Source organism: Camelus ferus, chromosome 15 (genome assembly GCF_009834535.1).
Source record: "Camelus ferus isolate YT-003-E chromosome 15, BCGSAC_Cfer_1.0, whole genome shotgun sequence".
In the NCBI taxonomy this organism is placed as follows: domain Eukaryota; kingdom Metazoa; phylum Chordata; class Mammalia; order Artiodactyla; family Camelidae; genus Camelus; species Camelus ferus.
Window position 1 is genome coordinate 22,865,585 of NC_045710.1, and position 14,403 is coordinate 22,879,987.

The 14,403-nt window shown below is 39.6% G+C and overlaps 1 protein-coding gene across 3 annotated transcripts in view; it reads left to right on the forward strand.

Moving 5' to 3' along the window:
- The first annotated feature begins 1,791 nt into the window (after positions 1 to 1,791).
- The window catches only part of TTC27 (tetratricopeptide repeat domain 27), a 144,032-nt gene continuing 131,420 nt past the window's right edge, over positions 1,792 to 14,403 (forward strand). For 2 of the 3 annotated variants that reach the window (XM_032497325.1, XM_014559194.2), the window contains exons 1-5: positions 1,792 to 2,092; positions 3,270 to 3,447; positions 5,452 to 5,581; positions 8,532 to 8,672; positions 12,718 to 12,820. In XM_032497325.1, coding sequence (XP_032353216.1) covers positions 1,993 to 2,092; positions 3,270 to 3,447; positions 5,452 to 5,581; positions 8,532 to 8,672; positions 12,718 to 12,820 — 652 coding nt within the window. In that variant the 5' untranslated portion in view covers positions 1,792 to 1,992. The remainder of the gene's footprint in view (positions 2,093 to 3,269; positions 3,448 to 5,451; positions 5,582 to 8,531; positions 8,673 to 12,717; positions 12,821 to 14,403) is intronic. The other variant, XM_006184609.2, reaches the window with a different exon arrangement.

The following is a 14,403-nucleotide window of genomic DNA, read 5'->3' on the forward strand; positions in this document are numbered from 1 at the left end:
ACCAGGGAAAGCCCAATCCTAAAAATGTAATGGGAAAGCTAAGACCAACTTTTATCTCCGCTGAAGAATCCCTGAGAGACTCAGGAACTAGGAGCACGAGATGCCTCTGGGACTGAAGATTATGGGGTGGAAGGAGGAGGGGCTAGAATGAAGAGGACTGTTGCACAGCTGCGTCAGGCAGTTGGCATCCAGAACCACTGCTTCCCCACCACCACCTCTGTGGTGGTCTGGAGAGGGTCCAATACACAGACTGGGTCCTGAATTCTGAGACTCCTGGCTTCTTGCTCCACTTGGCTCTGGAATTCTGTCAACCAGACACCATCCAGGTAGGAGATTTTTAAAGAGTCCCTGAGAAATCTGACCAGCACAAGATAAAAAGATTCATAAATAGTAACATCCAGGTTCCCCACACCTTCCAGGCCAGGCTCTACACTGATCTTAAAGTGGACATATCTCACCCACCAACTCAGTTTCCACTCAGTATTTTTAAACATTGAGATTATATTTTTTTCTTTCCCCTTTATTACTGAAGTCCATGTTGCTTCAAGGGAAATTAGCAGATTTAATTAGTATCATGTTATCAAAAATCACATTTAAAACATAAACTTTGAATTAAAGTGAAAGCTCCAAGTTCACCCTGTGGGTCATTGGGGCTCTACACACAAATGAGGAACTTGGTGTAGTGGTCAGTGTGTTTCTGCAACTGTTGATCTTTAACAACTGTCTAAATAGTTTCCACAGCGCTGGATTTTCTGCTTCAAAAACCATATAGACCCACGGATCAAATACTGTTCTCTGCACAAATACTTTTCAATTACTTCTCAGTGAGAAAACATTCCAGGGCATCTGTTTTTCCCTCCCAGCTCGGGTCTGGCTCCCTTTGGCATCCGCTGGCAGCGGCTGAGATGAGCTGAGCACCTTTTCCAAAGTCTGGAGGGGCTCTGGATTTTACGGAAGAAAGTGAATTAAGAATTATTCAGCTTCCTGCCTTGGAGCTGGTCCTGGAGGAGGCTCTGCCAGAACAGCACTTGATTCCTTTTGAGTCCCGTGTGGTCAGAGTCACCCTGCAGCTTTCTACTGGATCATGTATGGTAGGCATACTCAACAGTGCAGGCCCCACCAAGGCCGGCTCTCAGAGCTCGGTTTCGGCCTAGGTATGGGGCCACGAAGATTAAAGGACATGCGAATAAGGCGCAGCTTTGTGCTGGGCAGCAGCCACGCAGGGCCGGCAGGTTTTTGCAGCGCTCTGGAGTCTAGTCCTCCAAAAGCTGCTCTGCACCAGCAGCCGGGCCAGATGTCCCACCCACTCCTGATTTATGTAGTGGCAGCGTCAAAACCAGATACTTTCTTACTCTTCAATTCATTCAGGAATAAAAAAGTCTTCTCTGCTGACCAGGTTCTTAACCTGGGGTTCGCGGACTCCACGGGGTCTCCAATTCCCTGAAATGGTACCCCAATGTTGGCAGTAAAGGCCCACGTGCTTTTGCGTTCATCAGTAGTCGGGAGAGTTCTGACCCAAAAAAGTTTTAGGACTCAAAGCCACGGACTTTCAACTTAAACCACGGTGAGGCAAGACTTTGAGCAGCATTTTAACCAGTCTCCCCCCCGGGGCGGTAAAGGAGGACTCCACGCCTTCCACTGTTGCTGCCGCTCCCCGCAGCGCGCCTGGGGCGAGTTAGCACCCCCCTCCAAACACTGCCCATTCCCCGCTCGGGGCGGGGCATCCCCACTGGGCATGCTCAGTGCCAAAGACTCGGGTTGGGCTCCTAGGCGGAAGCGGCGCCAGAGAGTGTGCGTGTGTTTCCCAGGGTTCCCCGCGCTGCCGTCATGGCCGCCTCCTTCTGCCGGTATCCTCACATGGGGTTCTAGGGCTGTTGCTGTACTCACAGGAACTGTCGCCACTAGTCTACGGCGTCATTGGAGACTCCTCCTTTCACTTTTTTTTTATTGACGCCTGTGTGACCGTCGTAGGAACCTGTTTTGGCTGCAGCGATGTCTGGGGTGATGTGGACCCCGGAGCTGGCAGTTCTGAGGGGCTTCTCTACTGAGACTGAGAGGCAGCGGTGGAAGCAGGAGGGAGTCGCCGGTTCGGGTGAGAGGGGTTCACCTGCCAGGGAGGAACTTAAGCCAGCGTGGGGACTGTGGGGAGAAGGGGTGTCGGCGGCTGAGTTTTCATCCCTCCTGGTTTTATTTTTTTCTTACCAAAATCTAGCTGATTCCTTAAGGCTTTGAGTTATTGCATCCTTGACATGGGGGCCGTGGTCCTTAGGCTCTCTGCATGTCTTTACCCCAAACTTCTCATCTCCCGAGTTCAGTAATAACATTTTTCTAATCCTTTAACATTTATTCAGTCATCTAATTTTTATAATAGACATGTAAGGTAGACACTACTTTTATTCTCATTTTGCAGATGAAGACATTTAAGTACAGATTGGTTAAGTAATTTATTCAAGGCCACAAAGCTGGTAAGCACAGAAGCTGAAACGGGGCAGCAAAGATGTAATCTCGTAACCAAAGCACATTTACCGGAGAGATAAAGAATTAAAAGGCACATTTATTTACTAGTGGGGTATAGGCACATCTGGTTGTGGGATTTGGGTTGGACATATAAGAGAAATAACAATTTAGGACAGTATATAATTGCCCTGTATATGTGTGTATGGGTACGCACACGCGTACCCATGTTTGTATGTATACACAGTAGGTGCTTTGGGAGAGAGGTAATTATTAAAGTCTGGGTCTGGAAAAGTCTTATGGAAAAAGTCCATCTTGATCTGATTTTTGATTAAAGAGTAAGACTGACAAATGGAAGAGTTCCCCATGAGAAATCACAAGTGTAAAAGTGTGGAGGCAGGCATGTGTTTTGGGGTATCAGTGGAAGAGTAAGTGAACCAACTTTTCATCAGGGAGTACAGTGGCGGTAGGAGGAGCCAGATTGTGAAAGGAAACGTTCTGACTAAGGAAACTTTTCTGTTGTCAGTAGGAATCCTTTTGAATTCCCTGCAGAAGGATGATGATACTTGCTAATGAGGAGTATTATTTTTGGGTCTAATATCTGCCTTGCTGCTCATGGTATGGATGAGCTCCAAATTTCAGGAGAAATGGTGTGTGTATAATGACGGGGATTTGCTCAGTGTTTTGTGATTAATGTATATAAAGGGTTCTAATTATATACATTTTTTGGCATACTAAAATAATAATAGTGTTACCCTTAACAGTATGAAAATAATTGTTCTTTGGATTATTGGCTTAATGTTTTTATATTACAGAGAGTGGATCTTTCCTGCAGTTGCTTCTAGAAGGGAACTGTGAGGCCATATTCTTAAATTCATTGACTCAAAATATTTTTAATTCAACAACGGTAACTGAAGAAAAGATTGACAACTACCTAGAGAAGCAGATAGTAACATTTCTGGATTACTCAACAGATTTGGACAAAACCAAAAGGTAGAATTTTATATGAAATTTTCATAGAGAAACAGATCCTGAATTCATTTAATAGTGCCTTGAGAGTGTAAGGCACTGATTTTTGCAGTTATTCAAAACCTGGCTTTAGGTTTAGTCAGGATTCATGATGGACCGAATAATCTGTGTAAGAGCTTCTCTCCAGGGGACCATCCAGAATAAAAAGGTAAAGTGTTGTAGGATATGAGTTTCGTATATAACACTGGCATATGACTGGGTGGTAGCCGTTAACCAACTAAACTCCCAAATGGTTAGGTCTGATGGATTTTACTCATCGGAAAAACTTCAGACTTTATTTCCTTTTAACTTGAGAGTGTGCACTAGCCATTTTGCTATTTCTAGATTGCTGAGTGATAATCGTAACTGCTCTTACTATGTTTTGAATTGTTATCTTTAATGTTTTTATTATGGAACCTTTGGGTTACCTTCTTCCATTGACGTTTATGTAATTTTATAGGATTAAGTATAACAGATTGTTACCAGCAGTGTAACCTAAGTTTTTAGTGGCTTATATTTTACTGTTGTAAATTTGTTAATATACCTTTTTTTCCCTCTACCATCTGTGGCAACCACATCAAGTTTTGTTATCTTTAAAACACATGCAGTTTTGTTTTACCATTATTTCTAGGGAATGGCTTCATTTAGTTCTTCAACCAGTCAAGTATTGGGCTAGGTGTTGAGGTTGTGAAGATAAATAAGACAAAATCTGTATCCCTAAGGAGTTCACAAAAGAATGTTACTATAGACGTTTTATTTTACTTTAAAAATTAGTATCGTTCATTTTCGTTTTTCTGGTTTACTAGTAGTTTACATTCCTCCAATGTCATTCTTGATTATTATTTTGTTGTCAGATGGGTGTGCAGTATCATAGCCATTAGCTTTGTGTGGTACATGTGAAAACACACATGTACACACAAATGCATTACTTACTAGTAGACCAGAATTCCAGCTTGTCACAGAGCTGAGAAGAGACATTTCAGTTGCCTCCTTTTGAGGTATTTGAAATTAAACTGGATTCTCTGTTCACCTTAAGGATTTTGAGTTTTAGTTATGACGCTTATATGAAGGCTTTAAGGTCTTCTGCACACCCGTTTCCCCAAGTTGCCTAACTTCTGACTACCAACAGGCTCTTGTTTCACCTGTTTTCTGCTCATCCTTCGTTCCGCTCTCAGTTGTGCTGTACCCAGAGTGTTATGTTCTGGCTGCCATAGGCTTGTAGGTTCGATTTTTTTTCCTTAAAGAATCTTCCCTTTGAGGCAGGGCCTAGTGGGTATGGGGAGAAGGGGATGACGGCTTTTCCTTTTTCTTCAGCATGAAGGTCCAGGTTCTCTGGCTGTTATTTGTTAGAGTTGAATCCCTCCCTGTTTTTGTCTTAATCCAGGAGTCAGCAAATTATGGCTGGTGGGTCAAGGCCAAAGTGCCTAAGAGTGATGTTTCCATTTTTAAAGGATTGTAAAAAACGAAACACATGTGACCTGCAAAGCCTAAAATATTTATGGTCTCTCCCATTACAGAATGAGCTTACCCATTCCTATCTTAAGCCAAAGTAGGACTGGAAAAAAAAAATAGGTTCAAGTGAAACTTCTAGGGTATTTTTTGTTCTACCAGTTGGTAGTACAGGATCAGTAAAATATTTGAAAACAACTTTGTGTAACCACATTCGGCTGTTGAGCACTTGAAATGTGGACAGTGTGACTGAGGGACTGAATTTGGAATTTTATTTAACTGTAATTAATTTAAATTTATAAGAGCTGTATGTAGTTCATGGTGATAATACTGGACATTGCAGACCTAAATTGTGTAGGTTTCAGAATTTTTTTTATAATCCTCTGAGATAATCTCAATAAATGTTGGTGGATATCTTACTTTTTTTTAATAAAATAGAAATGAAATAGTAGTATGTTTGTGGTTATACAGTGCTAGTGTTTCATGGTTATTTCTTCAACTGTTCTTTCTTATATTTTCTTTAACTATTGTTATATGCAGACAACAGCTGATATTCCTACTTGGTGTGAGCAGTTTGCAACTTTTCGTTCAGAGTAACTGGACGGGGCCTCCTCTTGATTTACACCTTCAGGATTTTTTGCCACCTGTTTTGTTCCAGCACTTCAGTGAGGTATGCTTCTTGGAAATGTCAAATATAGGTATTATTGTGTTGTTTATTCTTTAAGAACAGTTCTTTATAAATGGGAGTTAATAGTAGGTAGGGAAGAAACATGACATTATAGCTTGTATCACACCTACTAAGAATGCTTATTCATGGATCAGATTTTCACATAACTCCAAAAGTTCCATTGTCGGTCTAAGACCCCTCTTCAGACAATCTGCACTCTGTGGAGCTCTGATCGCTGCTCTTTTTATGAAAGTGCAGGCAGCCACATGTGTTACCACAGTTACATAAAGATCTGCTCTGGCAAAGCAGCAAATCTGGAGACCTGTTTGATTTTGTTGCGGGAAAGTTTTGCTGCTGTGTTTAAGAACAATTCCCAGGGACAGTTTCCTTTATATAACAAATACACTTATTTGTATATCCTTAAAGTGGTGCAGAGTTGCTCCATGGTAATAACGACTTATTATCTGTATGTGAAGATAAACTATTGACCTGCATTGGTGGGTCGTCAGTAGAGCGTGCAGTTTGAATTCCTCCAGAGTGTTTGAGAACATATCCGCAGGGCTTGGTGAGTATGACGTGCTACCTAAAATGAAGTATGGTAACTGGTTTACCCAGACACCCGAGAGAACTGGAGCATAACTACCAATCACTCGGCCTGGAAAAAAGGGCCCCTTAGCACTCAGAGCTTATGCAGCTAAAGGCACATGTTTACTCTTCCCAGGTTTCTCAGAATTAGAAGTAGCAAATGAAGGGAAAATGAGTTGTTAGAGATAAAAGTCACTTACTGGTGGGTGGGAATAGAAGCACAGAGGCAGCCGTAATCTGAAGCCGTAACAGTTACTTCTGTGCATGTCAGTTTACTGAGTCATGATGTTATACTGTAAGAGAAAAATTGAGATTCATAATGCTGGCCCTAAATCATTATTGAAAGGTTAAAAGCTCTTCTGTATCTTATGTCTAAGAAGGGAATTTAATCTATATTTTACAGAAATTTTCATCCACAGTGGTTAAAATAAAATCCCTAAGATTTTGGCACTTAAAAACATATGCATCACTTACCTGGAAATGTACTTTCCCATTACATTTTTAGGATTGGGCTTTCCCTGGTTAGCTAAATCAGTCCCCTGGCTTCCGACATCAGTGTTGTAGAGCAGGGCTTCCTGACTGCCGTTCCCCCGATGTTGAGTCCCTCTGCAATCACAGTGGCCATCGAGGGCCTGGACTGGGGAGAGCATTTGAGCTGGTCTCTTCTGTGACTTGCTTTTGCTCAGTGGTATATTTTTGCAATTATACAATTATGCATTTTTTACTCTTGTATAGTATTCCAACTGTATGAATATACCACAATTTATATATCCGTTTTACTCTTGATGGCCAGATGAGTTATTTCCATTTTTTGCAATATACTATGTACAATGCTGTTGGGAATGCATCCTCTGGGAGTCACTTGCAAGAGTTCCAAGCACATCCTACTTAAGAAGGGTACTATTTGTTTGGTGTAGTACGCTAAGTGGAGAAGGCTGTTTCTTCTGGTGCCCAGGCTGTAGTTGGGCACCCCAAGGACTGAGGGGATCATTATTTTGACACCCTTGTAAACCCTTCCCAGCACGGGGAAGCTTTGCTGTGGTGCGTGTATCTGAGAGTGGAGTTGCTGTGCTCTAGGGTGTATGCATGTTCAGCTCTCCTTAGTAATATCAGGTTGTTTTTGAGATGATTATTCAATTTATATGCTTTGCCAGTAATCTGAGAATATGGAAGATACAGGGAGTTGAAGTTTTTAAACTGGGGAGTGGCGCATCAGAATTTTCTAGTTGTCATTCTCCTGTGCTGATTTATGTTTCTTAGTTCTTGTGAAGCACAGATATTTGTGAATATACTTTATGGTCATGGAGTATAGGCACCAAAGCTGAATTAATTTTCCCTGCCTCTGACTTGCGGCGTTGGCACTTTTAGCACTGTTTTCCGGCCTCTGGTGCTAACCAGCCTCAGCACAATAGCACTGAGGGTCCATGTCTGAGTAGGTCACCTCTTACACACAAAAGTTGATCTCCTAGTAATCTGGTTTTTTACATTAAATTTATCTCAAGCTTCCAGTGACTTTTTTTTCACTGTTCTGATAGATATTTTTATATGTCTGTGCTCTCTTGACTGGGGAATTGTTCCCTCAGGGAGATATAACCTTTGTTTTGTCTGTTTTAATTTAATTAATCAGTCCTCTTTAGAAATGAGCCATTTCCCAGAACCTCTGGAAGCACATTTAGAAGTCAGCACAGCGTTAGGCAGAGGCTGCTTTGTCTAAGCAGGAGATAGAAAACTATTTAATTTTTTAATGATGATGATGCAAGTTAAATCCAGGAAGAAAAATTTATTTATTTGTTTATTCATGCATTCACTCATTTATTTATTATTTGCCTTATGATGCTGTTTCCAGAGAACTTAGAGTTGAAGAGTAGGATGTTTAGTAACCAACCCCTGGCTTTGATTTTCAGAGGTAATGCTACTCAAGTAGTATATCATGGACAATCTCTTTGTATAATTTGTTACTTGTTGCCCTGTTAAATCACTTGTTTATCTTCAGGGATTTCATTCAGAAGATAATAATCTAAATTTGTGCTAAAACAGGTAGACATATTTCTCATCTCAAAGTGATCACTTTGACTACTTTCTGTTGTATGTAAATCTATGAAGTCATCGTGCCTCTTCAATAGTAGCACTTTCTTGATTACCCTGCTCCTCTAAAGTGCGAGCGGATGGGTGGCCATGTGTCAGGGCAGGCTGGAATTGTAGACTGCTAAGAGCATTCATGATGCTGTGTTGGTCCAGTGCCAGTTGCTCTGTAACAGGCCAGTGCCTGTTTCAAAGCTGATTAACTGGAAAGTACGTATCTTGTAAGATACATAAAAATTAATATTTTGTTAAGTTATATCATTTTAGCTTCAAATTTTTTTTCCAGGTCAGAGGACTGGATGCAGTTGTTCTGAGTCTGCTCATTCTAGATGGTGAATCGATCTACAGCCTGACCTCGAAGCCCATACTGCTGTTGTTAGCACGAATTATCCTAGTGACTGTAAGACATAAACTGACAGCTATTCAGGTAAGGGAAGAAAAGGAGCAGGAGATTCATACTCAGGTGTGTCTCTTGTGCTGATTAGCCTCAAACTTTAGGTGTGATGCGGACAGTGTCTTGGTATATTTGTTTTCTAAGTCTTCTTTAGATATTTAATTTTAAAATCTGATGAAAATAAGCAAAAACTGTCACTCCTCCAGAGATTCATCTAATATAAAATGAGACACCAAGCCTCTTTAATAGGATTGTATATGTGTTGTATGTATGTGTGCACATGTGTAAATGTTCATTCTCTGAATAATACACATAGGTTTAAAAACATCCTTCAGAGTCTTTTATGAAATTCCTGTAGGGATGCTGAATAATAGCCAGAAATAAAGCACTTGCTGTGCATCTTAATTACTGTTTCTTGGCTCACATCCTACTTTGTTTCATGATGTGGTTTGGATTTAGAAGAGCATATCTGTCATATGGTGTCTTTAGGGCCCATATAAATTAGTGAGAAAAGCACCCATACTCACAGAAGCTAATACGCAGTGGGAGGGGACAGAAGCCACAAGAGAGATGCAAGGAAAGTCTTTGAGGATTAGTGAAGGTTGTCAGCTGTGCAGTGTGCAGGCTCTGTGCAACTAACTGTTCAACTCTGCCTTGTACTGTGAGAGCAGCTGTGGGTGGAATGTAAATGAATGGGTGTGCCTGTGTACCAATAAAGCTTTATTTAGGGACACCAAAATTTACATTTCATATACTTTTCACATGCCACAAAGTATTTTCCGTTTGTTTGTTTGTTTATTTGTTTGTTTTGCAGTGATTTAAAATGTAAGCACCACTCTTGGTTCTCAGGCTGTAGGTAAACAGGTGGCATGCTGGATTTGGCCCACAGGCTGTAGCTGTCTGACTCCTCTTCTGACAGCTGCAGCTTGGGCCTGAAGACCTCAAATTTCCAGAAATAGTGAATCTAAATGTTACGTGAACTCTCCTAATTTACAAGTGTTAGCTGAAAAAGTTTAAGGAACACAGTATTTCTGTGGGCAAACTGGCCTTGATCTGTACCGTATAAAGGCTTACTTTCCTAAGCAGTTATGTTTAGACACAGAAGAGGTAAGAAGGGAATCATGCCTCTTTTGGCAACTCACCTGAGAGCCAGAGGGCTTGGAATCAGTTGTACCAGAAGTGTTTTTAATGGATCGGTTTCAACATATCCTAGCAGGTAGAAGGCCTTATCTTTGATTTTTTTTTTTAGTGATGTTAGCTTCAGTAAAAAAATGTTTTCCAAATTGATCTGAGTTAAATAATCTTATAGACTGAGTAGTACTTGTCTCTAAGAAAGTATCACCAAGGCATGAGGCTGCCAAATGGATTATTTTCTTTCTAGTGAGACTGATGGTCATTAATGAGTTAGCGATACAGTCTGAAGTTTTGTTCGTGGAAAATTTTCATTAGCAAGTACGTTAAGGATCATTTGGAAAAAGGTACATATACTAGCAACAGCTCAGGAGAACAAATAAACATGTTAAATGCTGGATGTGGATGTGATACCTGGTAGGGCTGGAGAAATTAGTTACCTGAATTTCTTGGCAGATGCTTAAGAACTTTCGATTTCTGCTTAAAACACTATTTTCTTGTTCTACATCAGCATGCAGAGATTGTTCCATACTGAAACCTTGTCTTTCAGTTGAAACGTTACTGTTTTTTTTTCCCTTTGGGTCTTTAATATATCATTCTCTAAATGATGATGATTAAAAGTGACTTCTTTGAAAAAAATTAAATTAAGAAAAAAAAAGACTTCTTTGATAAATGAGAATAAAATGATAAAGAAGTGTCACACACTTATCCAAGTTAATCTTAACCTTTTAAATTAATTTTGAGTAGACTGACTCCTAAGAAATGTATCAGGAAGATGATTTTCCCCTACCCCCTAACCTGCGAAGTATATAGACTAGTATTGGTAATAATGTAAATGTTGAGTGAAATAGTCTTGGCTTTGGAATCAGACCAGAATTTGTCTGGCTTAGCCACTTACCAACTGTGTCACCTTAGGCTAGTGAATTTCTCTGATTATCAGTTTCCCTACTTATATAGTGGAATAACTCGGCAAACATTTATTGAGTTTCTTTTGAGTACACTAAGCTCCCTGCCTTCTGGGAGGTTACTGACTTGTGTGACTTCTCAATCGGAGCATTCTGTATTAAGTACTGTAATCAGGAGACAGAATCTAGGAACTGTCTAAAGCAAGGCTTCAAGTTCCTTTTTTATTAATGCCTCAAATTTTCTAGTAAGCGATTCTTGGCAAATAGAACAAGGCACTTTTATTTTCTAGTAGAAAATAGACTGAGCTTTCTTTATCTGTGTCACACTCGCCCTTCTCCTGTAGAAGATTTGGGGTTAGGAGTTAGTTTATAGGTATGGTTTTTAAGAGTTGAGCATCTTCTGTGTATGTTCTCTTAAAAGGGTAGTCTCTCTGACCGGCTCTGTCTAAATTCCCATGTCTAGAAAAGGGAAGAGTATGCTGCCAACTCTGACTCACTCACTGCTGACAGCAGATAAGGGACAGCTAATTGAAATATAGACTGACTTCATTAGCTGAGTGATAGGAAAAGAATGAAAGTGAGGCAATGCCTCAGAAAATTAAATTAAAAATGATGCAAAACGTCTTTCTATTAGATAATTCTACCTTTCCTTACATGGACTGAGGAAACAGCGTTAATAATTAGAAAGGCATTTGTCATAGAGTCAAAATTCACTTGTGATTGCATTGTTGTGTAGCAGTTTAGAAGGGAGGCAGGCAATTTTACCCCTTAATCAGATGGAGAAATTAAGTTCAAGTGAAAAAGAAAAGAAAATGCTTTTGATGATTAAGCATGATCTCCTATTAGTGGGTATTGCTTTTGTAAAAAAAGGACAATTAATTTCTCACACGTTCGTGTAATAGAATTCAAAGTAACTTAGTTGTAATTAATTTAGATGATTTAATGCATGATCATACTTTGTACTTTAATGAGCCTATCAAAAATATTCAGTACTATTACTTGCACACACACATGCATGTGCATGGACGAAGATCCAGAAGAATACCAACCTCTGTCTTGGATTTTTCTGGGGAAGGAGGATGGTGCTGAGGCAGAAGAGACTTGTATCTTCAAGGTGTATCCTTCTGTATTGGCCTGTTGTTGTTTGTTGTTGGGTTTATTATTTTTTTAAACAAGGGATGTGTTGATAAGAATAAACATCAGAGAATAGAGAAAAAGCTATTGTGTTCTCAGTCTGTGCATTAGTTAAAACAATGTATAAAATGCAGTCTCTACCCTCAGAAATATATGGACCAGGTAGTGACACACCTGAAAACCAAGAGCTCTCTGGTGTGGTGCTAACTTCTAGGCACAGTGTGCAAGTTCAGAAAAGTGAGAGACCAGTGTGTGCCCTCCTGGTGGGAGAAGGCTTCATGGAGGGGGGTGTGGACGAGATCTTCCCAGTGTGGGCAATATCTAAATGTGAGATATTTCTTACCTTGTAGTTTGCACAACATGCATTGCTTCGAGGATACAGAGATGAGTAAGACTGGGTTTCTCATCTTGTCGGATGGATGGTAGACAACATAGCAGGCTAGGGATGACATACACGAATACGATGAAATGTGTTTGCAAAGGGGAGGTACAGAGAAAGTGCTGTAAGGTGAGAAGAGGGAAAAAAAACATCCCACAGGAGTTTCTTGTGAGAGGCCTCCCGGAATTGTTGGTGTTGGATTATGGTGCTGGTAGAGTGCCACAGCAGAGTGGGATGATTGCATCAACATCTTAGAGGAGGAAATGGTAAGTTCAAAATGGTATCAGGAATCCCAGCTGGCTACAAATACAGGCTTTGAAAGGACAGAGGAGAGGTGTTATTCCTGGGGAAGACATAAGCAGTGACCTTGGGTTTTATTTCTGATGTCATAGCATTGATAGGTAAGCTTACTGAAGAAAAAATTTAATCTCACAAGTGTAAAAAAGAATTCTAAAAATTGATTTGAATTAATGTAAAATTTTTTTTCCCAAAGGTCCTTTTATTTCAGCTGGGTATTTTTCTTTTCTAGAGCTTGCCGTGGTGGACTTTGAGATGTGTGAATATTCACCAGCAGTTGCTTGAGGAACGTTCCCCTAAGCTTTTTGCCCTTGCGGAAGACTGTGTTGATCAGGGTATGTAGCAGGTTTTGTTTGCTGCGATCATGTAGCTCCTTTCTATTTTCTTGGCTGAGACATTCCTTTTAAATTTATTCCTTGACAGCTGATTGTAACTTTTTGTTTGAGGTGGTTTCTTTTTTTCTCCATTCTTTCTGGATTTGGAATATCACAAATGATTAGGATGTCAGATTATAGGATTTCTTTTTTGTCTTTAAATTTTTAAAAAGGCAATCACTGTTATTTATGTTACCTACTTAAGAAGAGTGATTTGTTCTATGCAGGTCACCATGATTTTATCACAGATTACTTGAAGGTATTTAAATATTTTCTCTGTTCTTGAATACAAGAAGCCTCATTAGAAACAAATGTAAACTCCCTTTATTAAAAAAAAAATCGTAACTAATTTGAACTGGAGTAAATTGTTACATGCAGAATAGGAAATTATCCTATACCCTATTGAGTACATGAAGAAAGGATTCAGATTTTTTTTAACGTTTGGTAGAAAATACATTTTACTGAGGAGGACATTGGGTAGAGAGGCATTTTTGCATTTTGTTTTATTTTTTATTGTAATATATAATGTACATGTAGAATTGTGCCTAGAATATAAATGTAAAATTTGCCAAATAATCATAAACCACACACCCATGTAAAATGCCTTTGCTGCAGATACCCCTTATGTTTTTTAGGGAAACATTTTGAAAAAGGGAAGAAATCTTGGATACTTTGATTTCCCTGAGATTTCAGAATGACTGTTCTTGGGAAAATTTGCCAAACAAAACAAGAACAAGTTCTTTTGCAGTGAAGGAATACAGAACACAAATGAACTTAGATTTGGAAATGGACTTCTGAGTTTCAGAGAAGGGATCTGATGTTAGGTGTACCTGTTTCCAAAGCCTGTGTTGCTTTCACATGGTGGGAGTATGGAGTCATTGTGTATATGTGTGCACATGTGTGTATAGGGTTGGGGGGTGGTTAGCATCACTGTGGGTGGAGAAGCAGTGATCTGCGCTTGATTGAGGAAGCACACGCATGAAGGTGTAAGGTAGCTCGTGTGTGTGTGTGTGTGTGTGTGTGTGTGTGTGTGTGTACTTGAAGCTCCTGTACGTTTCTAGAGTCTGTTTCCTTTGAAGATACATCTGTATAGTAACAAGCTAGGTCACAATACACTAGAGAGGACATTAATTTGTGCAGTAATATATTACTAAGCTAGAAACTAGTTTCTCAAGTTTTATTTTGATCTAAGACAGAAATACATATACACATGTTAATCTTAGATAAAATGAACATTTATGCATGATTTAAAATGAGTAAGTAAGGAAAATATTATTCAGTCAGTATAACTGATTCATTTCTGTTGTTTATACCTGGACTTAGTTTATATTTGTTCAGGATTTTAGGTAATGTATGGCTGTGGAACAAGCAAGGGTTTATTAGATCAGATTTGTACATAAATATATATATATATATATATATGTTGTGAGCTTAAACCTTGTATATATAAAAGAATATTTGTTCTGCTATGAGATTTAAACCTGACATATGGTAGCAGATTGCTTTATTAAATGTTAGTTTGCTTTTCTATGCAGTGATATTTC